Source organism: Microcaecilia unicolor, chromosome 6 (assembly GCF_901765095.1).
Source record: "Microcaecilia unicolor chromosome 6, aMicUni1.1, whole genome shotgun sequence".
Classification (NCBI taxonomy): Eukaryota; Metazoa; Chordata; class Amphibia; order Gymnophiona; family Siphonopidae; genus Microcaecilia; species Microcaecilia unicolor.
In genome coordinates, this window is record NC_044036.1 from 143291864 (window position 1) to 143318644 (window position 26781).

Here is a 26781-nt window from a genome sequence, read left to right on the forward strand (position 1 = left end):
AATTAAAAGAAAAAACCACTGACCCAGCGCTAAACCGCCTTTTTTTCTTGTTTTTGTCTTGCTCTCCTTGCTTCGTTGAGTGGCTGGTTCCCTGTTTAGTTGAAGCGGTTAGCTTAGCAGCCATGTCGCGGAAGCTGCGGGGTATATCAGCGCCAGGGTGGCGTCTGTAAGGTTTGTATCACATTAGAACAGGAGATTCTGGAGCCAATTGTTTTGTTGGCAATGCATAATGCTTATTTACTGCGTCGGTCTTCTCTTCAGTCCTCCTTGCCGGTCGAGCAAGTACAGGCTCCTGTTTCTGGCTCTTAAGACACCTTGGGTTTCCTGGACCACAAACTAGAGGCAGACATGGATTTAGAGTTCCTAGGTGAGGGGGATAATTTGGTGCTGGATTCAGAGGACTATGAGAGGGGAGAAGATTCCTTTGCTGCAGCCGATAATCTGCTGCTGGAGGAGTATTCCTCCGTGGCCAGGGTCTTTTATAAAGAAGATTTGCAGGAATTGATTGTTTTGGTAGCAAGCACTTTAAACATTGAAGAGGAGCAGGAATCAGCTGTGCACCACACAGTGGACCCTTTGGTTAACGGTGTGCGTAAATTTGTTTTTCCACTCGTGCAGTAATATGCATGGGCACATTTGAGGATTTGTTTTGTTTTACATGGCTCAGCAAGTTCAGTGCATTATATACTTATGCACATTATATGAATGAAAATATGGTATTCTCAGCATTGTCTTTGTTCCAGTTCAGGGCATTGGTCTTAAAATAGCATGACAAATGTTTAAATATTTTTGATAAGGGAAACTTATTTCCTTAAATTCAGCTCTAACTACCTGGTTCAAGCACTGTCTCCTTAAAACCTGATGGGAATGGATTTCTTTATAGTGTGATGAGCTATGGTACAGCTCCTATCTGAAATATTTAAACCAAAAGCAATATTCTTAATGCATTCTATAAGGATCAGGAGCAGGGAGGGAGAGAGAGAAAGTAAGAATTAAAAAAATATTTAGCTATTAATAGAAAATACGGAAGTAGTAGTATTTGTTGCATATGTATCCCACATTTTCCCACCTATTTGCAGGCTCAATGTGGCTTACATAGTACCATGATGGCGAACTCCAATTCCGGTGTCAGAAATAGGCATTTAGGTATAAATTCACTTATTTGAAAAGCAGGTAGTAAAGCATGACTAGTAGTACTTCTCCCAATTTGCCTTTTATAAAACTTATCCCTAATACAATTCAGTTAATTTTAACTGCCTTGTGGGACTTCTATCTATACATTGTTGTAGCAACTGCTTTCGGAAACATTCACTCTGGTTTTGATATAAAATTACATTTACAAATAAGAACACACACGTAAGACTAACCTATACATCAGTGCAGGTCCACTACATATGCTTTGTTACATCACACTTTGGATCACACAGGTTTATGGCACAAGTTACAGACTGACACGGTGTAGCAGGGGTTGGTAGCTTGTAACAACTGAGATCTATAGTCTAGGATCACATGGAATATTCATTTTTCTGTCTACCTGAAGCCCAAGTCTGCCAGTAAACTTAGTTTCATTCCACAGACATAACGTAGCTTCTTGAAACTTTGTCCATTATTTTCCCTAATACACATTCAGATCTGATCCTAGACTTGATTTTTTTCCCTTACGCTCCCTAAAAAGCAAACAAAAAAAAACAAAAACCCTTTAAGTGGCTGGCAGAACCTGGCCTCTTCTTTCACTGTTTTAAATGGCTGTTCTCCAGTTGTAGATACACAGTTTTGGCCTTTCATTCAATCTGCTAATATAATGTTGGTCTTATCTACTTAATCCCTGGTAGTGATCAGGTCTGCCAGCTACTTACAACCCTCTTCTTACACGCCTTTTACTACCTACAGTCAGAAAACAATAGTGTAACTGCAGTGGTAGTAAACATGAATGTTCACAACATCAGTGTGCATAAGCAAATGCTGCTTCAGTTCCATAAAATGCTCTCCAGCCATCCCAGAGTGCTGTAGCTTGCTGCATGGTAAAGCATTTTTGTTGGGATGAAAGGGAGCAGGAGTGCCGCATACATAGATTGTCCACTATCCTCGGTGATCTCCACAGCTTAGGAGATATCTCTCCTCTCAGTTTAGCAGCTTCAGTTTACCTGTTACTTTATTTACCAGTTCTTCTTCACCCATGATAGACAGGACTGTGTGTGATCCAGGTGCAATCTGATATAAAATGGAAAACATGAAGACATAATAGAAACAAAATGATAATAAGACCCTTCCACCCCATTCACAAAGAAGCTTTCAGACCATTGTTACCTGAGTTCTCCCTGCATCTTGCACCATGTATGACGGTAATCCTAAGCTTAGAGCCAAGGCCTGTAGTTCCATTAAATGCATAGCATTGGATCCCTGAAGCACGACCTTCTTTGCCCTTCAAATCAAACAAATGGGCAGTTAGCAAAACTTCATTTCTGTAAGTTGGAAACCAGTCTAATCAAGATACCAGGCTAAGGAATCTGTCAAACTGGATGGCCATTCTGATCTCAAGGATGCAAATCTATTTCCTTCCATTTCTGTCCTCTCTCCATCTCATATTTGCTGTTTAGGAACTGGACCTAGATGTAGTACAAATTGATAACTTTAAATCAACCTCAGTTTGGAAGGCTAAGGGATCCAGGTTCTGTTCCTGCAACCCCCCCCCCCCCTCAAAAAAAAATCCACCTGGTTCCTGATGCTGTATGTGGCAAAAACCTGGTACAGCCAGTCCCTGGACCTACCCATTCTATTGCCTGTGAGCTAGAAAGCTTATTTCAAGCTACAAGTCCGGTCCAATAATGTTACACGTGATCTGCTGTATTCAGAAACCATCTGATAAAGTAATATGTGGATTATCCCCCAGATTCCACAGAGGATACGGTGCCCAAAATAATGGGCTCCAGTGATTTAATTATTGGCGCTAACAAGTACTTAATTGGCACTAATGATTTGAGCACCGATCTGGCTACGCGCTATTCTGTAACAACGGGCACCTAAATTGGATCATTTGCAACTCAAAGGGGGGCATTGCCATGGGAGAGGCATTCACAAGATATGAGCGTTACAGAATAGTGGGCATCCACACCCAATTTGCATGTCAGGATTTACACCAGGTTTCAACTAGTATAAGTCCTTGTGCCCAAAGTTCAGTGCCGAATTCAGTGCTCATCCCAAAAGTACCCTTTATAGAACAGTGTTAAGGCCCGAATTTTCAGTGCCATTTAAAGAATTTGGCCCTGAGGTGGCGATGAAGTGGGGAACTGAAATTCATAGGAATATCTCTGAACACCATTTACAACAATCATTGAGGGGCATGCAGAAGGTGATACATAGTGCAGAGTTACAAGAGTGCCACTATAGAATAATCCATAGGGCATACCTCTCTCCTAGAAGGGCATTTCATGCACGGGTGGCAGAAACGGATAGGTGCCTAAAATGTGGACAGGGCGGTGCAAATTTAACACATTGTATATGGCAATGTGCGACCATAAAGGCATTTTGGGGGAGAATAGGCCAATTTGTAAGGGAGGTTACAGGATGCCAAGTTCTAATTACGTTTGAAAGAATGCTGCTGAGTGTGCCTGAACAATGGGGAGTAGGGACACAGGGAGAAAGAGTGTTCCTGAGCAAATCCTGTATAGTAGGGAAAAAATGTATTATGAATCACTGGATATTGGACACCCCCCCTTCTTACTGGTACTGGCGAAATAAGATGCATCAATTGATGTTATGGGAAGCGAGAGGGGCTAGAGTGACACCAAAACGACAAGCACGGTTTTTGACGGTGTGGGGACAGTACATAAATATGATTTCACCGAAAGCAAGAAGTCAAGTGCTTAATGGGCTGCCATGGGGAAATGGAGAAGATAGGTCGAGATAAGGAGGAACCATGCAACAAGAGGGGGGCTGGGGGGGGGGGAAGGGAGAAACATAAGATTTGGCCTATAAGATTGAGACTAAGGTATGCTTGATGATAAAACCTTTGAACCATCAGAATGTATGTCAAGGGGAGGGGGGGGGGGGGGGGAAGAGGATCGTTGATAAAGCGAATGCTACATACCTGTAGAAGGTATTCTCCGAGGACAGCAGGCTGATTGTTCTCACTGATGGGTGACGTCCACGGCAGCCCCTCCAATCAGAAACTTCACTAGCAAAGTCCTTTGCTAGCCCGCGCGTACCGCGCATGCGCGGCCGTCTTCCCGCCCGAAACCGGCTCGAGCCGGCCAGTCCAGTATGTAGCAAGACAATACACTTCAAGGGAAGACACAACTCCAAAGGGGAGGCGGGCGGGTTTGTGAGAACAATCAGCCTGCTGTCCTCGGAGAATACCTTCTACAGGTATGTAGCATTCGCTTTCTCCGAGGACAAGCAGGCTGCTTGTTCTCACTGATGGGGTATCCCTAGCCCCCAGGCTCACTCAAAACAACAACCATGGTCAATTGGGCCTCGCAACGGCGAGGACATAACTGAGATTGACCTAAAAAATTTACCAACTAACTGAGAGTGTAGCCTGGAACAGAACAAACAGGGCCCTCGGGGGGTGGAGTTGGATCCTAAAGCCCAAACAGGTTCTGAAGAACTGACTGCCCGAACCGACTGTCGCGTCGGGTATCCTGCTGCAGGCAGTAATGGGATGTGAATGTGTGGACAGAAGCCCACGTCGCAGCTTTGCAAATTTCTTCAATGGAGGCTGACTTCAAGTGGGCTACCGACGCAGCCATGGCTCTAACATTATGAGCCGTGACATGACCCTCAAGAGCCAGCCCCGCCTGGGCGTAAGTGAAGGAAATGCAATCTGCTAGCCAATTGGATATGGTGCGTTTCCCTACAGCCACTCCCCTCCTATTGGGATCAAAAGAAACAAACAATTGGGCGGACTGTCTGTGGGGCTGTGTCCGCTCCAGGTAGAAGGCCAATGCTCTCTTGCAGTCCAATGTGTGCAGCTGACGTTCAGCAGGGCAGGAATGAGGACGGGGAAAGAATGTTGGCAAGACAATTGACTGGTTCAGATGGAACTCCGACACGACCTTTGGCAGGAACTGGGTGAGTGCGGAGGACTACTCTGTTGTGATGAAATTTAGTGTAAGGGGCCTGGGCTACCAGGGCCTGAAGCTCACTGACTCTACGAGCCGAAGTAACTGCCACCAAGAAAATGACCTTCCAGGTCAAGTACTTCGGATGGCATGAATCCAGTGGCTCAAAAGGAGGTTTCATCAGCTGGGTGAGAACGACATTGAGATCCCATGACACTGTAGGAGGCTTGACAGGGGGCTTTGACAAAAGCAAACCTCTCATGAAGCGAACAACTAAAGGCTGTCCTGAGATCGGCTTACCTTCCACTTGGTAATGGTATGCACTGATTGCACTAAGGTGAACTCTTACGGAGTTGGTCTTCAGACCAGACTCAGACAAGTGCAGAAGGTATTCAAGCAGGGTCTGTGTAGGACAAGAGCGAGGATCTAGGGCCTTGCTGTTACACCAGACGGCAAACCTCCTCCAATGAAAGAAGTAACTTCTCTTGGTGGAGTCTTTCCTGGAAGCAAGCAAGATGCGGGAGACACCCTCTGGCAGACCCAAAGAGGCAAAGTCTACGCCCTCAACATCCAGGCCGTGAGAGCCAGGGACTGGAGGTTGGGATGCAGAAGAGCCCCTTCGTCCTGCGTGATGAGGGTCGGAAAACACTCCAATCTCCACGGTTCTTCGGAGGATAACTCCAGAAGAAGGGGGAACCAGATCTGACGCGGCCAAAAAGGAGCAATCAGAATCATGGTGCCTCGGTCTTGCTTGAGTTTCAACAAAGTCTTCCCCACCAGAGGGATGGGAGGATAAGCATACAGGAGGCCCTCCCCCCAATCCAGGAGGAAGGCATCCGACGCCAGTCTGCCGTGGGCCTGAAGCCTGGAACAGAACTGAGGGACCTTGTGGTTCACTTGAGATGCGAAGAGATCCACCAGGGGGGTGCCCCACGCCTGGAAGATCTGTCGCACTACACGGGAATTGAGCGACCACTCGTGAGGTAGCATAATCCTGCTCAACCTGTCGGCCAGACTGTTGTTTACGCCTGCCAGATATGTGGCTTGGAGCACCATGCCTTGACGGCGAGCCCAGAGCCACATGCTGACGGCTTCCTGACACAGGGGGCGAGATCCGGTGCCCCCCTGCTTGTTGACATAGTACATGGCAACCTGATTGTCTGTCTGAATTTGGATAATTTGGTGGGACAGCCGATCTCTGAAAGCCTTCAGAGCGTTCCAGATCGCTCGCAACTCCAGAAGGTTGATCTGTAGATCGCTTTCTTGGAGGGACCACCTTCCTTGGGTGTGAAGCCCATCGACATGAGCTCCCCATCCCAGGAGAGACGCATCCGTGGTCAGCACTTTTTGTGGCTGAGGAATTTGGAAGGGACGTCCCAGAGTCAAATTGGAGCAAATCGTCCACCAATACAGGGATTCGAGAAAACTCGTGGACAGGTGGATCACGTCCTCTAGACCCCCAGCGGCCTGATACCACTGGGAGGCTAGGGTCCATTGAGCAGATCTCATGTGAAGGCGGGCCATGGGAGTCACATGAACTGTGGAGGCCATGTGGCCCAGCAATCTCAACATCTGCCGAGCTGTGATCTGCTGGGACGCTCGCACCCGCGAGACGAGGGACAACAAGTTGTTGGCCCTCGCCTCTGGGAGATAGGCGCGAGCCGTCCGAGAATCCAGCAGGGCTCCGATGAATTCGAGTTTCTGCACTGGGAGAAGATGGGACTTTGGGTAATTTATCACAAACCCCAGTAGCTCCAGGAGGCGAATAGTCATCTGCATGGACTGCAGGGCTCCTGCCTCGGATGTGTTCTTCACCAGCCAATCGTCGAGATATGGGAACACGTGCACCCCCAGCCTGCGAAGCGCCGCTGCTACCACAGCTAGGCACTTTGTGAACACCCTGGGCGCAGAGGCGAGCCCAAAGGGTAGCACACAGTACTGGAAGTGGCGTGTGCCCAGCTGAAATCGCAGATACTGTCTGTGAGCTGGCAGTATCGGGATGTGTGTGTAGGCATCCTTCAAGTCCAGAGAGCATAGCCAATCGTTTTGCTGAATCATGGGGAGAAGGGTGCCCAGGGAAAGCATCCTGAACTTTTCTTTTACGAGATATTTGTTCAGGGCCCTTAGGTCTAGGATGGGACGCATCCCCCCTGTTTTCTTTTCCACAAGGAAGTACCTGGAATAGAATCCCAGCCCTTCTTGCCCGGATGGCACGGGCTCGACCGCATTGGCGCTGAGAAGGGCGGAGAGTTCCTCTGCAAGTACCTGCTTGTGCTGGAAGCTGTAGGACTGAGCTCCCGGTGGACAATTTGGAGGTTGTGAGGCCAAATTGAGGGTGTATCCTTGCCGGACTATTTGGAGAACCCACTGATCGGAGGTTATGAGAGGCCACCTTTGGTGAAAAGCTTTCAACCTCCCTCCGACAGGCAGGTCGCCCGGCACTGACACTTGGATGTCGGCTATGCTCTGCTGGAGCCAGTCAAAAGCTCGCCCCTTGCTTTTGCTGGGGAGCCGCGGGGCCTTGCTGATTCGCACGCTGCTGACGAGAGCGAGCGCGCTGGGGCTTAGCCTGGGCCGCAGGCTGTCGGGAAGGAGGATTGTACCTACGCTTGCCAGAAGTATAGGGAACAGTCTTCCTTCCCCCGAAAAATCGTCTACCTGTAGAGGTAGAAGCTGAAGGCTGCCGGCGGGCGAACTTGTCGAATGCGGTGTCCCGCTGGTGGAGAGACTCTACCACCTGTTCGACTTTTTCGCCAAAAATGTTATCCGCACGGCAAGGCGAGTCCGCAATCCGCTGCTGGATTCTATTCTCCAGGTCGGCGGCACGCAGCCATGAGAGCCTGCGCATCACCACACCTTGAGCAGCGGCCCTGGACGCAACATCAAAAGTGTCATAAACTCCTCTGGCCAGGAATTTTCTGCACGCCTTCAGCTGCCTGACCACCTCCTGAAAAGGCTTGGCTTGCTCAGGGGGAAGAGCATCAACCAAGCCCGCCAACTGTCGCACATTGTTCCGCATGTGTATGCTCGTGTAGAGCTGGTAAGACTGGATCTTGGACACGAGCATAGAGGAATGGTAGGCCTTCCTCCCAAAGGAGTCTAAGGTTCTAGCGTCCTTGCCCGGGGGCGCCGAAGCATGTTCCCTAGAACTCTTAGCCTTCTTTAGGGCCAAATCCACAACTCCAGAGTCATGAGGCAACTGAGTGCGCATCAGCTCTGGGTCCCCATGGATCCGGTACTGGGACTCGATCTTCTTGGGAATGTGGGGATTAGTTAATGGCTTGGTCCAGTTCGCAAGCAATGTCTTCTTCAGGACATGGTGCAAGGGAACAGTGGACGCTTCCTTAGGTGGAGAAGGATAGTCCAGGAGCTCAAACATTTCAGCCCTGGGCTCGTCCTCCACAACCACCGGGAAGGGGATGGCCGTAGACATCTCCCGGACAAAGGAGGCAAAAGACAGACTTTCGGGAGGAGAAAGCTGTCTCTCAGGAGAGGGAGTGGGATCAGACGGAAGACCCGCAGACTCCTCGTCAGAGAAATATCTGGGATCTTCCTCTTCCTCCCACGAGGCCTCACCCTCGGTGTCAGACACAAGCTCACGGACCTGTGTCTGCAACCTCGCCCTGCTCGACTCCGTGGAACCCCGTCCACGATGGGGGCGTCGAGAGGTAGACTCCCTCGCCCGCATCGGCGAAGCTCCCTCCGCCGACGTAGTCGGGGAGCCTTCCTGGGAGGTGGCCTCGGTCGGCACCGCACGCGGTACCGACGTCGGGGACCTCAACCTGGGCGATGGGCCAGCCGGCGCCACGCTCGACGGTACCGGTGGCGCAAGCACCGCCGGTACCGGAGGGGTAGGGCGCAACAGCTCTCCCAGAATCTCTGGGAGAACGGCCCGGAGGCTCTCGTTTAGAGTGGCTGCAGAGAAAGGCTGAGAGGTCGATGCAGGCGTCGACGTCAGTACCTGTTCCGGGCGTGGAGGCTGTTCCGGGCTGTCCAGAGCGGAGCGCATCGACACCTCCTGAACAGAGGGTGAGCGGTCCTCTCGGTGCCGATGCCTGCTGGGTGCCGACTCCCTCGGCGACCCAGAGCTCTCGGTGCCGACACGGGGAGGAGACCGGTGTCGATGCTTCTTCGATTTCTTCCGAAGCATGTCACCGGAGCTCCCCGGCACCGACGAGGAGGACGTCGAATCCATCCGTCGCTTCCTCGGGGCCGAGACTGAAGAAGGTCGATCTCGGGGGGGCTGTACCGCAGGAGCCCTCAGGGTAGGAGGAGACCCACCCGAGGGCTCACCGCCACCAGCAGGGGAATGGACAGCCCTCACCTGCACTCCACCCGATGCACCACCGTCCGACGACATCAGCAGACGAGGTCCTGGTACCACCGACGTCGATGCAGCTATCCGATGTCTCGGCGCCGATGCCTCGATGCACTCGATGCAGGGGCGGCCGAGGAAGATGGTCTGGACGCTGACGACGTCGATGCACTCGAAGATCCCGGTGCCGATGCCGACGAAGAGCCCGAGAACAACACGTTCCACTGGGCTAGTCTCGCTACCTGAGTCCGCCTTTGAAGCAGGGAACACAGACTGCAGTTCTGAGGGCGGTGCTCGGCCCCCAGACACTGAAGACACGACGAGTGTCGATCAGTGAGCGAGATAACCCGGGCGCACTGGGTGCACTTCTTGAAGCCGCTGGAAGGCTTCGATGTCATGGGCGGAAAAATCACGCCGGCGAAATCAAAAGCCGAAATGGCGAAATTTGAAGCACCAAATTTAGAGGGAGAAAAAATCTCGACCGAGGCCGAAAAGAGGCCTTCCCCGACGACGAAAGAAAACTTACCGGGGCAAAAAAGCTGGAAGTACGGGGAGGATTTACACGAAACCCGGCGAGGGGTTTCCGGAGCACTTCCCGACTAAGGTAAAGCTTTCCCGAAGGAAAAAAACACGCTCAAAACAAATTGGACGCGCGAGGTCGACTTTCCGGGGCTCGACACGGCGAAAACACGACCGTACCGAGTGCGGACAAAAGAAGACTGGCCGGCTCGAGCCGGTTTCGGGCGGGAAGACGGCCGCGCATGCGCGGTGCGCGCGAGGGCTAGCAAAGGACTTTGCTAGTGAAGTTTCCGATTGGAGGGGCTGCCGTGGACGTCACCCATCAGTGAGAACAAGCAGCCTGCTTGTCCTCGGAGAAATCAGTTTATGTTATTCTATTGTTGATAGCACTATGATAGGAAATGATGTGCAATTGGATTAAGTGTTGTACTATTTTGGAGTATACTCAATAAAAATGCTTTAAACTAAAGAATTTGGCCCTACGTGTGGGGCTCTGCATGGGAATGGGGATTGTGGGAATCCTGCAAAAAGTGCAGGTATGGAAGAAATTAACCACGGGATTCAAACGGCAGTGTAGTCAATCTCTGGTGACTCCACAATGAGATCTGGAAAGCACTGAGAGGGGCAACTTGAGCATCAGAATGAAGCTTGGAACATATGGAGAGAGGCAGCTGGAGCGCCAGAATGAGGCTTGGAATACCCAAAGCGGCAGACGAAACACCAGACTGAGGCTTGGAACACGCATTGGTTGAATGGTGAATACTAGTAGTATCTTGTTGCAAGGACCTTCTTCTAGATATAATACTTATAATCTTTTTCAACTTAAATTGAATTTAAAATCAAACAAACATCTTACTTTGTCTATCCAGTAAGTTAGCTAACCTCTGGAACCAACTTCTAGTGTCCTTGAAGTCTTGTATCCATTATGTTCAATTCAGAAAGTATTTAAAAACTTTTTTTAATATGGAAGACAGGTTTATTTAATGTTTAGCTTATGGTTTGTTAAGACATAAGTATATAAGTATTGCCATACTAGGTCAGATCAATGGTCCATCAAGCCCAGTATCCTGTTTCTAACAGTGGCCAATCCAGGTCACAAGTACCTGGCAAGATCTCAAAACAGTACAATACATTTTATGCTGCTTATCCTAGAAACAAGTGGATTTTCCGAAATCCATTTTAATAATGGCTTATGGACTTTCTTTTAGGAAGCTATCCAAACTTTTTTTAAGCCCTGCAGTGCTAACTGCTTTTACCACATTCTCTGGCAATGAATTCCAGAGTTTAATTACACTGAGTGAAGGTATTTTCTACAATTCGTTTTAAACTTACTACGAGATTACTTGAGGGGATGGAATAGATCTTAGCAGGTATGGGTAGGTCTAGGTTGGATTCCATTGGGGATGGGTGAAATTTCTGTCCCCGTGCAACTATAATAAAGATGCGCTACTCCACTGATTTGACAAATCCCATTGTCTTCAGAGAAGTAACTGAACATGTGGTTGAGAAATTGGGTGATGCTGATATTGATTATGTGAGAATCTGACATTAGTTTGTGTATATATTTTTATAATTAAGACTTGGGAAATAATTTCAAGAAACAAGCAAAAATATGAAGATAAAAGGCTTGGGGTGCAGGAGGCTTCTTGCCCATGCTAATATAAATAAGCTCACAGTGGACATACAAATAGCTTGTACTACTATATAACATCACTGCTGGTGTTTTTAACAACTGCTCATGACAAAAGTGTACTGAACCATCCATATGTTGTCACATGCACAAAGGGGCCCTTTCACTAAAACACGTAAGCGTCTACATGCACCCAACACATGCCAAAATGGAGTTACCACATGGCTACTGCATGTCTCTTGCGGTAAAATTCATTTTTGGCGCACATCCAATATTTTTATTTTCTGTCGTACATAGGTCATTACTGCCCGGTTACCGCATAAGACTTTACCGCTAGGTCAATGGCTGCCAATAAGGTCTCAGACCCAAAATGGACGCGCGGCAATTTTCATTTTGCCGCATGTTCATTTTCAGCTAAACAAAATTTAAAAGGCCTTTTTTACAGGTGCACTGAAAAATGATTCTGCATGTGCCCAAAAACCGTGTCAACACTACTGCAGGTCATTTTTCAGTGTGCCTTTGTAAAAGGACCCCAAAAATAGCTGTTCACAGCATAGTTCAGTTGTACACAGGTTTAGGGTCCTACCACATTATATTACATGAACATCAAACTATAGGTGAAAATGTGTTAACACTATTTTGCCACCAAAGAAAAGGCAAGCAATACATATTTTAATATTCTTGAGAAATCTTACCCATGTTCATCCCATCTGCACACCGTTTCTCTGTGCTTGGGTTCCATGTGCATTTGCTGGTATAGCCCAACAGCTGCATGTCCCACCTGAGCTGCTATCTGGAACACCACAATTTATTGATAATTCAGTCATATATTTTACCCTTTCCTATTAGCTATTATATGTTCAAAATGCATTGTTAACCAGAGATCCATTATGACTGGACATGGACATCTCTGAAGTTACAAGCTGTTCCTGCTACTTTGATTGTATCCTTGGCTTTTGACACCAAGACAGATTTGATACCGAGGCTTTTTTCACAGATAAAGACTGAGTTCTGTGGTTTAAAAAATTCATATTTGTCCGGATGTGGCCAGAGCTACTCAAAAGAAGGAGGAGCAGTTCTTGCTTCTGTGTCCTACAGCATTGCAAACTGGGACAAGCTTTTTCTTAAAATACCCATGAAAATGTGTTGTGATGTATAAGTATTCAAAGTCTGAACCCTTCTAGTTATGCCTTTTCCTTAGTGATAAAATTCCTCTTGCAGCCTCTACTCTCCTACAGACCTTTCTTTCAGCACAGATAGGATAAAGCCGTTTTGTTAGGATATGTTGGTCATTATGATGGCCTTAATTTCCTTTTCAATTGTCATGATTAACTTTTTCTTCCCCCATTTTAGAAGACATTAATGTGGGATTTGAATGAGTTTCCCTTTTCTTTATGCAATTTTTAGGGATTATATTTGGTTTGAATTCAATCACACTTTCTCTTCCAAGATGTATTCCTGTGCTTTATAGTGAAAATAAATTAACAAATAAGTTAAAGAATTTGAACATGAAATATAATCAATGGTTCCCAAACCTGGCCCTGGAGGTACCCCAGCCAATCAGGATTTCAGGATATCCACAATGAATATTGATGAGAGAGATCTGCATGCTGTGAAGGCAGTACATGCATATCTCTCTTGTGAATATTCATTGTGAGTATTCTGAAAACCTGACAGGCTAGGATGCCTCCAGGATCAGATTTGGGAACCACTGGAATATATTGAGAGGAAGGAAAAGATGCAATTTCCTGCAGAGATAGTGCTCCCTTCAAGTAATGGAGTAGTAACTCAGGCCTCTCCAAAGAAAATGCAGTTCAGTTCCCTCTAATACATTTTGAAGTCTCTTTTCTGTTATACGAGTACTCTTAATATAGGATTCTTATGTGGTTATTACATGAATAATTTTATGGCCTTTTAGATAGTAATACCTTGTATAGCAAGCAATGTACAAATATGATGTCATATTAAACTGTGTTTATATAGTAACACACTTTACTAATTAAGGGTCCATTTTATAAAGGTGATGTTTCTTGTAAACTTGCACAAGTCACTTTATATCTCACTTAGTTCCCTTTTTCAAATAACTTAATTTGTTATACTAAAAAAAAAGTTGTTAAAGCCCTTTCAGTTAAAATTGGGAAAGGCTGCTTAGAAATGCAATTATTAAAGATATCACAAGCTCTTAATGTTGTGTTCCAATATCATGGATTTTGAACATAAACTTTCAATACAATTGAATTTACATTTTAATCACCTTTACCTTGCCAACTCCCATTGAGAGATCCATATTCACTACAAACACCATTTTATAATAAGACCGTTCCTCTTCTTCCTGCAACAAATCAAAGGAACACTGAGAGAACCTGTCCATTCCCTGAAAGTGCAAAGTCCTTCTGGGCTACTAACAGTACAGATGAGCCCCTCTTTCACTAGACCAAAACCAGCACCTCCCTGCCATACAGAAGTAATAGCTTTTAAAAGAATTAATTACACCCGGCTCAAGAAAAGCATATTCAACCCCCCTGAAACTGAAGCATCTTCAGGCTACATCAACTGAAGACAAAAGCGGAGATGTTTAATCAGCAGCCCCTATGGCGCAGGAAGGACGAAAGCACGTATCAGTAGAAATGTGCTGGGGGGGGGGGGGGGGGAACGGTCACTATTTCCACAGAGGATGAGGAGGGAGCAGTAGAACAAGACCTAAAGAACACCACTGAATTAGAGAGAGACTGCTATGCACCGAATAGTGGGTATGGGTTTGCGAGAGGGGAGAGACTGGGTGAAGATATGGTGATGAAGAAAAAGAGGCTGGTGGAGACACAGTGAGGGATAGAGCAAATGACAGAGATTGTGGGTAAAGCAATGGCTAATTTAACAAGGTGCAGGTGGGAAGGGACATTGGGGCACTTGATGTGTAGGTCCGCCAGTGCCACCGAATGCTGCACAAAATAAACTGCCATCAGATCTTGGAGAGTGAAACACTTCCACCCCCAAGTAGGGGCGGGGGGGGGGGGGGGTGATTGAGATAGCTCTCAGATGCTGGCTTAAAAGCTTGGAGCTGGTACCTAGATCTGAAGAAAATTTGTCAAGGCCTGGATTACTAAGAAATTTAAAAAATAGATATCTATCTCTTAAGATACAGCTGAATATTCAGATTGATAATGAAAGAAAAATCACAGGGAGAAGGGATAAGGAGGGGGATCTTACCTGGTTTAAATTTTCCAAGCTGTCAAAGTAGAAAATGGCTGCCTCTTCTGCAGATACGTTTCCAGTTAGAATCAGTGCCTGGACAAAAATAAGATTATCCTTTGGGACTCTTTATTTACTAAGCAGGGCATATGTAAGCAAATCTGGATTTCTAGTTAAAAGCATGTCACAAAGTATAGGCCAGAACTTTAAATAAATTGCAAGTAACCTGCATGCTGAAAAGCAATCACTGGATCTCCATAGGCTCTGGCCCAACATATAACACATAATCCTACTGATTCCTTAAAAAGGGCTCAGCACAGAGCAGCAGCTACTACTAAAAATAATAGCATAAGACAAGTTAGCTCAAAAAAATTACAATATGAGAACAGTGCAAAACAAAGAAATGATAGGTATTATGGCTGCACGTTAATCATAATTAATGTCACAAGTAATGTAATATTTATAAAGCTCAATTAAAATAATCGCGGTTAATTAATATACACAGTACCTTACCTTCCCAGCAGCCGCCAATATATTCTACTTCCCTTCTTCTCCACTTGGAGTCAGCATTGCAGTTTGGGTTCTCCTGAATGGCTCTTTGCCCAGGGAGCCAATGAGGAGCATCCCAAGTATCAGAACGTGCTGCTCACGAGGCTTCCCCTCTGATCACTGCTGCTAACCACATACCCGCTTGCTGGATGATGCTGCTGCTCCTGCCTGCTCGGACACAACCAGTAAGTCCCTCCAGCCCCCCCCCCCCCCTCACCATGAGGTCCAGGTCCCCCTCCCTTCCCTCCACAAGATCAGGGTCACCCTCCTTTCCCTCCACGAGATCAGGGTTCCCGCAACCTCCCTGCCTGCATGCTTGATCTAAAAGTCACATCTGGCATGCAGGCAGTCTGGGGAGGGGGTGGAGACAGGGGGGAAGAGATGCAGTCACACAGGCTGTGAGTGACTGCATATGTCTTTCCCCCCCCCCCCCCCCCCCAAGACTGTGTGCTGCATGCCTGATCTGTGAGCAAGATCAAGTATGCAGACAGGCAGCATATTGTGTGTGTGTGGGGGGGGGGGGGGAGGGGGGGGGAACAAGGGAAGACAGATGCACTCACAAATCGTTGTTTGAAGTTTTCCCTGCACCCCCCCTTCTTTTTTTTTTAAATCGCATGCTTAAAATGTTAATCAAAATGCAGCCTTAATATGTATATAATATTATACTGGGCAAGTCACTTAACCCTCCATTGCCCCAGGTACAAATAAGTACCTGTATACAATATGTAAGCCGCATTGAGCCTGCCATGAGTGGGAAAGCGCGGGGTACAAATGTAACAAAAATAAAATATATATAAATATACATTATTGTAAAGTTCAACAAAACAAGACCGTGAAATGGCAAAACTAAAAAGGGACCCTTTCACTAAAGTCTGGTAAGTTTTGGGGCTTACAATGTGTTAGGTACAAACCCTAGTACGTGCTAGGTGAAAAGTCCTTGTGGTAAATAAAGGGGGCGTGTCCAGCATCTACTGCATTGGCCCCACATTACATGCAGTGCCAGAAAGTGCAGGGTACTCCGTGCCATCTGGGGCTGCACATAGAGCAGTACTAGCCCAATCCAAAAGATAAACACATTGCTGCTACTGCAGAAGTACGTACACCCCCCTCCCTCCTCCACATATCCCTCAGCTTTCTGATCCTCAACATCACAGACCCCTACCTCTATTTGATACCCCCCTCGGGTCCTACCCAAGGACTGCCACTGGGGGCCAGAACAATCCCCTTCTGCTCCTGCCTGGGTCTATGCTGAGAACCAAAGTGGTACCAGTATGCTAGGGGGCATTGGCACTTTTGGATCCTGAGCAGGCTAAGGTAAAGAGGTTGCACACTAGGAGAGAGATTGGAACGGGACAGGATATGTGATGTTGGGGGGGGGGGGGGGGGGTCACACTTCAAATAGCATAGCTGCACTTAGCACCAACTTTTCAGGTGGTGGTAAATGCAGTCATACCAGCGACAGTCGTGACACCTAGTGCACACACCTGTCATCCTCTGCACTGCCCATTCCCATGGTTTTAATACATATTAAGCATTAATGCAGGTCCGTGCTAATGGTTAGTGCGTGATAAAACCCAGCAAAGGGCTCCTAAATTATTTGTTAAAATGAGGATCAATTTAATCAATAGCGCTCCAAATTTCAAGACAAAAGCAACAGAAGTTAACAGCTTTATGGAATGACTAGTAAAAAAAGGCCCGTTTCTGCCTCTGATGAAAGGGGCGCTAGCGGGTACAGGAGTCCCTTCCCCTCCCCTTACGCTAGTCTCCGTGGTGGTCTAGAGGTACCTGTTCGGTCGGGGCAGGAAAGAAAGAGCTCCTCTTTCCTGCCCGTAGCGGTGCTGCTAGCTGCCTTGCTGCATTGTGTGGGATTCTGGCTATCGGCATTTCAAAATGGCCGCCGAGAGTTGAAGTCTCACGAGGCAGCTTCAACTCTCGGCGGCCATTTTGAATCGCCGAGAGCCGGACTCAGACACGATGCAGCCGGGCAGCTAGCAGCAGCGCTCCGGGCAGGAAAGCGGGGGTTCGTTCGTTCCTGCCCGAGCGAACAGGTACCGCTAGACCACCAGGGATAGTGGCGTGAGGGGAGGTGATGAGGGGAAGAGTGTGTTACCGGGTGCGGGGCGGTACCTTGAAAGGGGCGGGACGATGGGGCGAAAGGGGCCAGGGTGATGGGCATGTCGGCGGCGGATGGGATTTCTTGGAAGGGGAGGAATACGTTCATTTGCCTTGTTTTCTTGTTCCGCCCTCGACGTCATCACGTGTGACGCGAGGGCGGGGCGGGGCATGAAGACATGGTGAGTGTTTTAGCTTCACCACCATGAAGTTACGAACCGGGTTGTGAGTGCCTGCAGTGACGTCAGTGTCCTCAGAACGTTGAGGGTGCGTTTTATTATAGTAGATAAATAATGGTCCATGGGTACTGAATTCCACAACCTAATAGGAGCAAATGATAAAGGCCTAATCACAAATTCTCTAAATGGTTTCTGATGACAAAGTGTACAGCTGAACCACGTGCACTGAAGGCGCATCAGAGTTTCTATGGTCTTTCTAAGTTGTGACACCATCAGAAGATTGGACATTTGTGATCTCAAAAGCTCACAAACAAGAACAATTTTAACTATTTCTTGCATAAATTCAACAGAATCATTACAGCCACTACACGAGCTGCCTAATGCAGTGGGCTGAGCACCAGGGGAACTGGGTTCAATTCCCGCTGCAGCTTCTTCTGACCCTGGATCAGTCACTTATCCCTTCATTGTCTAGGTACAAAAATTTAGGTTGTGAGCCCCACTAGGGCCTGGAAAGTACCCATATATAATATTGTACTACAGAAAGGCAGGATATCAAATGCATTGCGCTTTTCCTTTACCCTTGTATAACCCTAGTCCTCAAACAGTAACAAATAAAGCAAATTACAATAATAGAGGAGGGCCTTGACAAAATCCTAAGAGACCTTTGACCAACTACCTGTTCCCTCGACCCCCGCCCATCAAAGATAGTGCAGCAGGCAAGTAAGGGTCTCATTGAAGGCGATACAAAAATCATGAACTCCTTTTACAGAAACCAAGACAGGATTTGCCTCGGTGTTAGTACTGCTAGATTTCTCAGCAGCTTTCGACCCTGTGGATCACAATATTATGCTAGCATGACTGGCAGAAACAGGTATCAGTGGAACAGTACTTGCCTGGTTCAGATTCCTATCTATCAGACAGGCATAGTGTTAGGCAGTACCTCATCACCATCATCCTGTGGGGTACCACAAGGATCAAAACTGTTATCTATTCTATTCAATAGATACCTCAAGCCACTAGCCAAGCAAATTTGGTCAATGGACACTCGGTTCTACATCTATGCGGATGATGTGCAGCTACTCATAGCCATTGAACCGAACCAGACTTACCCACAGCCCTGACTACCTTCTAACTACGGGCTAAAAACAACAAACTTTGCCTGAACCCAAGTAAAACAGAGACATACCTGACATCAAAATCTCTTTTGAGAAATATGAACTCCCCCTCAAATCACGTCAGGAGCCTTGGAATACAGCTCAATTCAACACTTACTCTAATCCTCCAAATCTAAGCAACCTTCAAGAGCCGCTTCTATCACTTGCAACAACTATGCTACCTGTCTCCTTACATTGAGAAGGCAAGCCTTGTCTCAGTTGTGCATGCCATAACATCAAGACTGGATTACTGTAATGCACTCTACACTGGTCTAACTACAAAGGGTCTGTATCAGCTCTAATTGATTCAAAATGCTGCAGCAAGACTAATAGAAGGTTGTAAGTGATGTGAGCACATCACACCATTTTTGCATAAACGTCACTGGCTAACAGTACAAAACAGGGCCAAATTTAAAATTCTATGTTTAACCTTCAAGGCCCTTAAAGGAAATGGCCCTGAGAACTTGATGAACAGGATCTCCCTCTACATACCTTCAAGGTAACTATGGCCTCCCAAGGAGTTTCCCTAACAACACCCTCTCCAAAGGACATCACACGACGTGAAACCCACAAGCGAGCCTTCTCCAGAGTAGCCCCCACACTCTGGAATGCACTCCCTGAAAGTATTCACTTAATACAAGACTCTCTCTACTTGAGGAAGCAGGTGAAAGCTTGGCTCTTCAACCAAGCCTTTAACGGAAGAAGTAAATGACACCGGTTGCACATAGTATAGAAGGACATGTTTATCTACTCCTCTCCTACCCTAGCCAAGATAATGTTCAAGCACCTTTCTGACCTTGTCTGCAACTCTCTTTAACTAGTCCCTTATTTTCTTACTCCTATTACTCTATCTTATCTATGTTCCATCTTTGTTTACACCCTATGCTGTCTATTAAAATGTTTTATTGTATTGGCATTGTAATATAGCAATACTATGGTACCTGGTATTGTTATTTGAATATTTTTACTGCTGTAATTGTCTGTTGCCTATGTTTGACTTATTCTTGCCATACACCGCTGTGAGTGAATTCCTTCAAAAAGGCAGTAAATAAATCCTAATAAATAAAATAAAAAAAAAATTAGTGTATCTTGAATAATGTTAGCTATACAGAAGCTCTTTGGGACAGGGTGCTATCACACTTTGGAAAAATGTCATCAAGACCTTGTGCCAAAATTAGAAAAGCTATGTAGAAATAAAAATTATTAAAAACATGCCATTTACTTTTAAGCACTATTCCAGTATTATGATGTGAATATAAATTTGCAGCAAAAGTTTACATTATGTAATCACTTTTGCACTGAGAGAGAATACTATTGCTGTCAGATGGATCACATCAAACTACAAACTACTACTGCACTTTGTGACGCATGAGTTGTTACATGAACTGTACACACAAAACCAGGGGATGGCTTTATTCTAAAGAGATCCACTACATACTACCACATTGAAAAAAAAAATGTACTGCAGTTTGGCAATAAATCTGAACCACTGAGTTTCACACAGAACTAGAACATACGCATGAGAAACAAATGTAGATCGAACACCCCAAAATTGACAGAATCCTTATGGCACGCATTAAAATCTAGTGTGGCTAGAAACATGAGAACACCAAAGTTCTCAAGGGGACTGCACGCTCGTAAGGCTAACAGCTGTTAAAATTAAAAAACAAAACATAATAAACCTATACAGCTACATTTAAGTCTGTAAGTAAACTACATAAACTGGTACATCAATGTCATGTTTTCAAATACGGAAAAGGTTCCTGACCAAGAGAGCTTAGAGGGACCAGCCTGTGACAACAGAATTCAAATCCCCCCCTAAATTGCCAAAGAAACACTGTAGCAGAGCATAAGAATAGCCATACTGGGTCAGACCAATGTCCATCTATAGAATCCTGTTTCCAGCAGTGGCCAATCCAGGTCACAAGTAACTGGCAGAAACCCAAATATTGGCAACATTCCGGAATCCCAAAGAGTAGCATCATTCCATGCTATCAATCCCAGGGCAAGCAGTGGCTTCCTCACATCTGTCACTAAAACAAAGGAAAAAGAAACTGTCACTGGCCGAGGGTCCTCCAACCATTCTCCCAGCTTAGTATGTATTGCTTCTCTGATGTTAGCTTTGTTGTAATGACAGATGCTAATTTAGGAGGACTGTTAAAGCCTGGTTGGGGGGGGGGGTCCTTTTACTAAGGTGAGCTAATGATTATCATATGCTTAAGAAGCCCATTATATTCCTATGAACGCCTCATCATTTAGTGAGCTAAATCTGTTAGCACATCTTAGTAAAAGGACCCGTGTCCTTCTGTATTGTGGAATTCTTTCAGGATAGGCTTCTGAGAAGGAGAACCAGGGTACTCTCAAATGTAGTACATTTTTGGGGCTCATTTTCAAAGCACTTAGACTTACAAAGCTCCAAAGGTTGCTATAAAACTTTATAAGTCTAAGGGAGTGTTTTAGTAAAGCTTAGCTCAAGTTATCTGCAGCAGGGCCCATTTTATTCCCATGGGCCCTGCTGCAGATAACTCGAGCTAAGCTTTAGTAAAATACCCCCTAACTGCTTTTAAAATACGCCTCTTGTCTTTGGGCTGACAGGAGTGGGGTTGGGGTTTGGTGGGGGTAATCAGCCCTGCTACTGTTTTTAAATCTTTGGCCAGATAAAAGTGGGGTTTGGAGGACTGCTGGACCTGAAATTTAATTTTGATTTGGGAGGAAGAATTTAGAATTTTGGGCCTAAGCGACTAAGGCTCTATAAGCATCTTTGAGCTCAAGGGAGGGGGAATAAATTGTTTTTTTGTACTTTTTTGGTTTTTGATTTATACAATGATTTATTGTAAATTTACCAGTTTTTCAACTTGTAATTTTTGTATTGCATTGTTATCCATTTTAAACTAAAATCTGTTTAGGTAAAAGTAGAATAGCATCCAGCATCTTTTAAAAATCAAACTAAAAATTAATATGGCAAGAGGGACAGAATTTGAAAGAACTTTTGGGCTTTGCATCTTTGATTTCCTAAGACCCTTAGATTTACCTTTTTTGCTTCTTCTTCAGGGATATCTAGGTCTTTCAGCTGCTGCATATACTCTGGATTTACATCCAGGCTCCTTGGTGCTCCATCAGATGACTTCTGTTCACATGACTCCATGCTAGACATCTAGTATACATAAACAAGAATTATATTAATAAACAACTCTGAGGGAGCTAAGGTTACTCTTCAAAAATCTTCACACCCTTTACATTTCCCACATTCTGCTACCTAAAATTTACAATTCAAAATGCACCAAAATAAGTGTCTCACTGATCTATATACAACACTACACTTTTAATGTGAAAGAACAGTTAGAGACACTCAGAAAGTAATTAAAAATAACTTTTGACTGCATAAATCATCACACCCCTTGGACTCAATGAGTGTGTATATCTACTTTACACAGAAGGATGGTGCACATTTTGCCATTCTTCTTGGGCAAAATAGTTGAAGCTGTTTAAGTTGTCCATTTACTAAGGTGTGGTAGGCCTAACGCAGGCCTACTGCGGGTTATGCTGAGGCATCCCGTAGTAGTTTGGGGTTTATTTTTATTACTTTTGTACCCCGCGCTTTCCCATTCATAGCAGGTTCAATGCGGCTTACATATTATATACAGGTACTTATTTGTTTAATCCACGCTAGTCCCGCGTTAAAATTTTTTTTTTTTTTTTTTGATATGGGAAGCATGTCTGGGGGCAGGGAGTAGCTCGACCCGTGCTAATTGGGTAGCATGGGCACATATAATTACCACACACTACCCAATTGGCACAGGAGCCCTTACTGCCTCCTAAAAAGGTGGTGGTAAGGGCTCCCGGCAATAATGGAGAAATTAGCATGGCCATTAGAAACAAAAGGCCATTTTACCGCCATGCTAAAAATAGCTGGAGCGCATGGGAAACCCATCTGCTAATCGCAGCGCTGGTCATTTTTTAGAACAGCTTACTAAAAGAACCCCTACAATAGGCTGAGAATTATTTGTGGAGTTTTCAAAACCTCGCTATACATTTTCCATGGGATTCAGGTTGTGCTCTGATTGGGTCACTTGGACATTGAGGCTTTTTTTCTTATGGAGCCACTTGATTGTTCCATTTGTGTTGTGCTTGGAATTTGTGTTGTCCTACTGAAGGGGGAATCATCTCCCGTTTTCCTTCAGGATCCTCTTGTGTTTTGCACCATCTACACCTTGATCTTTATAAGCTTCCCTGACCCTGTTGCTACAAAGCATTCTCAAGACACAACGCTGCCACTATCATGTTTCACTATAGGGAAGCTGTTCTGCACCTTACAGAGATGATACAATCCAGGCTTTACGTCACTGCTTGCATGGTCTTTGTAATCTTGCTTCTCTTACGGAACGCAATGGGGAGATCAGAACTACAAAGTCCCTGCATGCAATGGGGTAAAGCCTAGCCTTTATCAACCCTTCTGGGTGAATCTGGATCCAGTTGGCAACCCTAGCCTCAAGGGATAATAAAACACACTGACATTTTCTTATAGCCTTCACCCATTCTCTACCTTCTAAATCATTTTCTCTCAGAGTTCTTTCAGCAACTCTTCGTTCAGCATGTTTGGACCTTTGCTTCAAAAGCACTTCACAGCAGCATATATATATAGGTTTAAAGTAAGAATAGCAAACAGTTAGCAATACATCTAAAATATATCTATAACCTAAATAGGGGTAGTTTTATAAAGCTGGCACCAACAATTATGTGAGAAATAAATGCATAAATAATTAGAATACAGGCATATATGTACATGCATGCATATACGTGCATAAATGTCAAAAATGTGACAGCGCTATTATCTAAATACTAGTAAAAAAGGCCCGTTTCTGTTTGTAAGGAAATGGGCGCTAGCAATGGGTTTTTTTTTTGTTTTTTTTGGTATCTGTAGAGTTGTTAGTAAAGTGTGTGTGTTTGAGTGTGTGTCACAGTGAGACACAGAGAGTGGAAAAGAGTGTGTGTGTGTGTGTGACACAGAGCTACAGTGTGCCAGAGTATGTGTCTGCATGACCCCCTCATTCTGTCAGATGTGCAGTTACCCCCACCTTGTGTGTTTGAAGTTCTGGGACCACAGGGGCGAGCAGTGAGTCTGAGTGTGAGTGTGTCTGTCTCTGTGTGTGTGTATTTGTGTGTGTGCATGACCCCTTCCTTCTGTCCGTGTTGCAGGGTCGTCCCCTCCCCCCCATGTGTTTGTATTTTCAGTAACTTCTCCTTGTTTTAATCCTGCGATTGTGCTCTTTTGTCCATGCCCTCCATCCATCCATGTGTAACATTTGTCCTCTCCCCTTTCCCTCTCATTCTGTTCTCTCCCCCCTCTCCATGTGTTTTTGTCTGTCTCCCCTTGAAGTTCCAGGCCCCTCTCTTTTCCTCCCCCCCTCCCTGCATGTGAGAGAGAACATGTGTGTGTGTGTGTCAGACAGAGAGTGTGTGTGTTTGAGAGTGTGTGTCACACAAAGAGTGAAAGACTGTGTGTTGTGTGTGTGTGTGTATGACCCCTTCCTTCTGTCTGAGGTGCAGGGTAGTTTCCCCCCCCCCCCCCCCCCCCCTGGTTTTTCAGTTCCTTTTCTTTTTTTTTTTTAATCTCGTGATTGTGCTCTTTTTTTTTCCTGCCCTTTCTCTCCCATAAGTGTACCTGCTGTTAGGAAAGTTGGTCCGTCTGCTAGGCTTCAAGCAGCTTGCGTTATAGTGGACCCCTGCTGATACGCTGGAGGCTGTGTCTTCACCTTTGTTTTTGTTAGTGAGGGTCCAGAGGGCTGTTCAGCTTCCTGCTGCTTGCTGAGGTGCCCGGAGCCTGTGTGTTCACTTTTTTTTTTTTTTTTTTGGTTAGTGCAGGACTGGAGGTCGATTCAGCGATTCAGCCCCTGCTGAGTTGCCTGGAGGCTCTCTCTTCACCCTTTTGGGTTTCTTTTTTTTTTTTTTGTTACTGTGGGTCTGGTGCCTTTTTTTTTCTTTTTTTTTGCACGTGCCAGCAGCCAGTTCCTGCCTTCAGCTGTGTTTGTTGACGTCATTGAGTTCGATGCTGCCTAGTAGACCACCTGCTGAGGGAGCCACGGTCCCAAGCATTAGAACGTTGGAGGTGAGTTTTATTATATAGGATGTGCTTACCTTATAATGCACATATTTGACAGGTAGGCATACACATGGGCAAAGTCTGGGCAGAACTTACACACACAACTTACAAAACACTATGGGGCTCATTTTCAAAGCATTTATAAACACAAAAGTACCATGGTACTTTGTGTATCTAAGTGCTTTGAAAATGAGTCCCTATTTGTTGTGCAAGAGCATTTACACCACTTCTATGGCTAGATTCACACCTAACTGCAGGCACATGCATATGTGGTTATGTTAGTATTCTACAAAGGGAAATAGGCATCTACTTTCCTTTATAGAATAGACACTTAAAACTGTGTGCCCCTTACAGAACTGCCTTGGGTGTGCTTGACAGCTTCTTTAGTTTGTATGTGTGTGTGCACCTATATCCCACTTCCCATCCTATTTTCCCAACAGGATAGAAGGGAGCAGGATAGGGCTGATACAGGAGGGATGCGCATCTCCACAGCAGTCCTCTCCTTAAGATATCAGCAGGGCCTGGGACATCAGCAGGTTTTGGGACTAGAAAACGGTGCTAAGTTGACAATTTTCCCTCCATGGTGGTTTGAAGCTGTCAGGCTCATGTGGCAAAAGACAATGATGCAGTTCAATATACCCTTAAAATCTTGAAGCTAAGTCACCACAGGACAAGGGGAAAAAAGACAATGGGATCAGCTATAAAGGAGAAAGAACGGATGGAAATTCGAGCAACGAGGAGTTATATTGAAGAAACTGACTTACATACACGGCTGAGCTACGTGAAAGAGGGGCAAAGATGAGAAATTGGGGGGGGGGGGAGGGGTTGGATTGAGTTTTGTGTATCCCAGGATACATGACACACCTTATAGACTTACCAATAAGAAACAAAGTCAGATCGCCAAGATCCTACCTAAACCTACACTACCCAAATTGCAAAGGACTGAAATACAAAACAACCTATGCAGCTGGCTTCTCCTACATAAGCGCACAACTATGGAATGGGCTCCCAAAAGCTGTGAAAACAATCCACGCCCACTTGAACTTCAGGAAATCACTAAAAACCAACCTCTTCAAAAAGGTCTACCCCCAACGACCCCACGTAACCCTCTTCACCTACCAACACAGCATGACTATGATCGAACAGGACATCACGCAATCTTCATCCATTCCAACCCTCCACTTATACCTCATATGATCACTATACAACTTTGTATTTGTTATCCACCGACTGGGCAAACGCCTTTGACGGTACTATGTAAGCCACATTGAGCCTGCAAATAGGTGGGGTACAAATGCAACAAATAAATAAATAAATAGTGGCCCGGGATCAAACAGGGAGAAAAAGATGATTAAGGTTGTAGAGAACAGAGTGAAAAAAATGGTGGAGTAGAGGGTACAATACCAAATATAAAAGAAGGAAGGGACAAAGAAAGACGAGCATATAAGTAGCAGCAGTGCCTGGATGAAAGGGGAAGACCTAGCATGACTCATGCAAAGATACAATAGTCACACGCATTACAGGACTGTTCTGCCTCCCACCTCCTTAAACTCATACCTGAGGTTACCCACAAATCCCGCAGCTTTCCTTCTCCGGTGTCCCGTCCCTTATAACACAAGCAACGCCAACAACTCTTTTCCTCGGAGACCTCCCGCCCTTGCCGGAAACAGGAAGTTGCGTAAGAAGGGAGCAAGACGCCGGAAAGCGGGGTTTGGTACCGCCTCCTCCTCTGTTCAATAACTCGGCGCAGCCGCACTTGCTCTCTACTGCCCTCGCTGACACCAAAGAGGCTTAATAAGACAGGAGACGGCATGACGTGAAAAAGCTAAATCCGTCGCACTTGCGCAGCTGCCATATTGGTGTACCCAAAACAATCTATTAGCTGCTGCAACCTCGTTGGTAGCAATTTTGTTTAATCTCAATTATAGAAACATGCCGGGCTTGTGCAGCTTACGGATGTACACGGAAGAACCG

General features: G+C 45.8%; 1 protein-coding gene across 1 annotated transcript; it reads right to left on the reverse strand.

Moving 5' to 3' along the window:
- Positions 1-1196: 1196 nt before the first annotated feature.
- LOC115471649 (probable peptidyl-tRNA hydrolase 2) lies at positions 1197-26508 on the reverse strand. Its single transcript, XM_030205399.1, has 7 exons — positions 26365-26508; positions 21739-21861; positions 14732-14809; positions 13785-13856; positions 12220-12317; positions 2308-2422; positions 1197-2211 (listed from the first exon to the last, which is right to left on the reverse strand). Exons 2-7 carry the CDS (start codon positions 21859-21861, stop codon positions 2122-2124), a joined length of 576 nt encoding a protein of 191 aa, XP_030061259.1. The 5' UTR covers positions 26365-26508; the 3' UTR covers positions 1197-2121.
- Between the last annotated feature and the right edge of the window lie 273 nt (positions 26509-26781).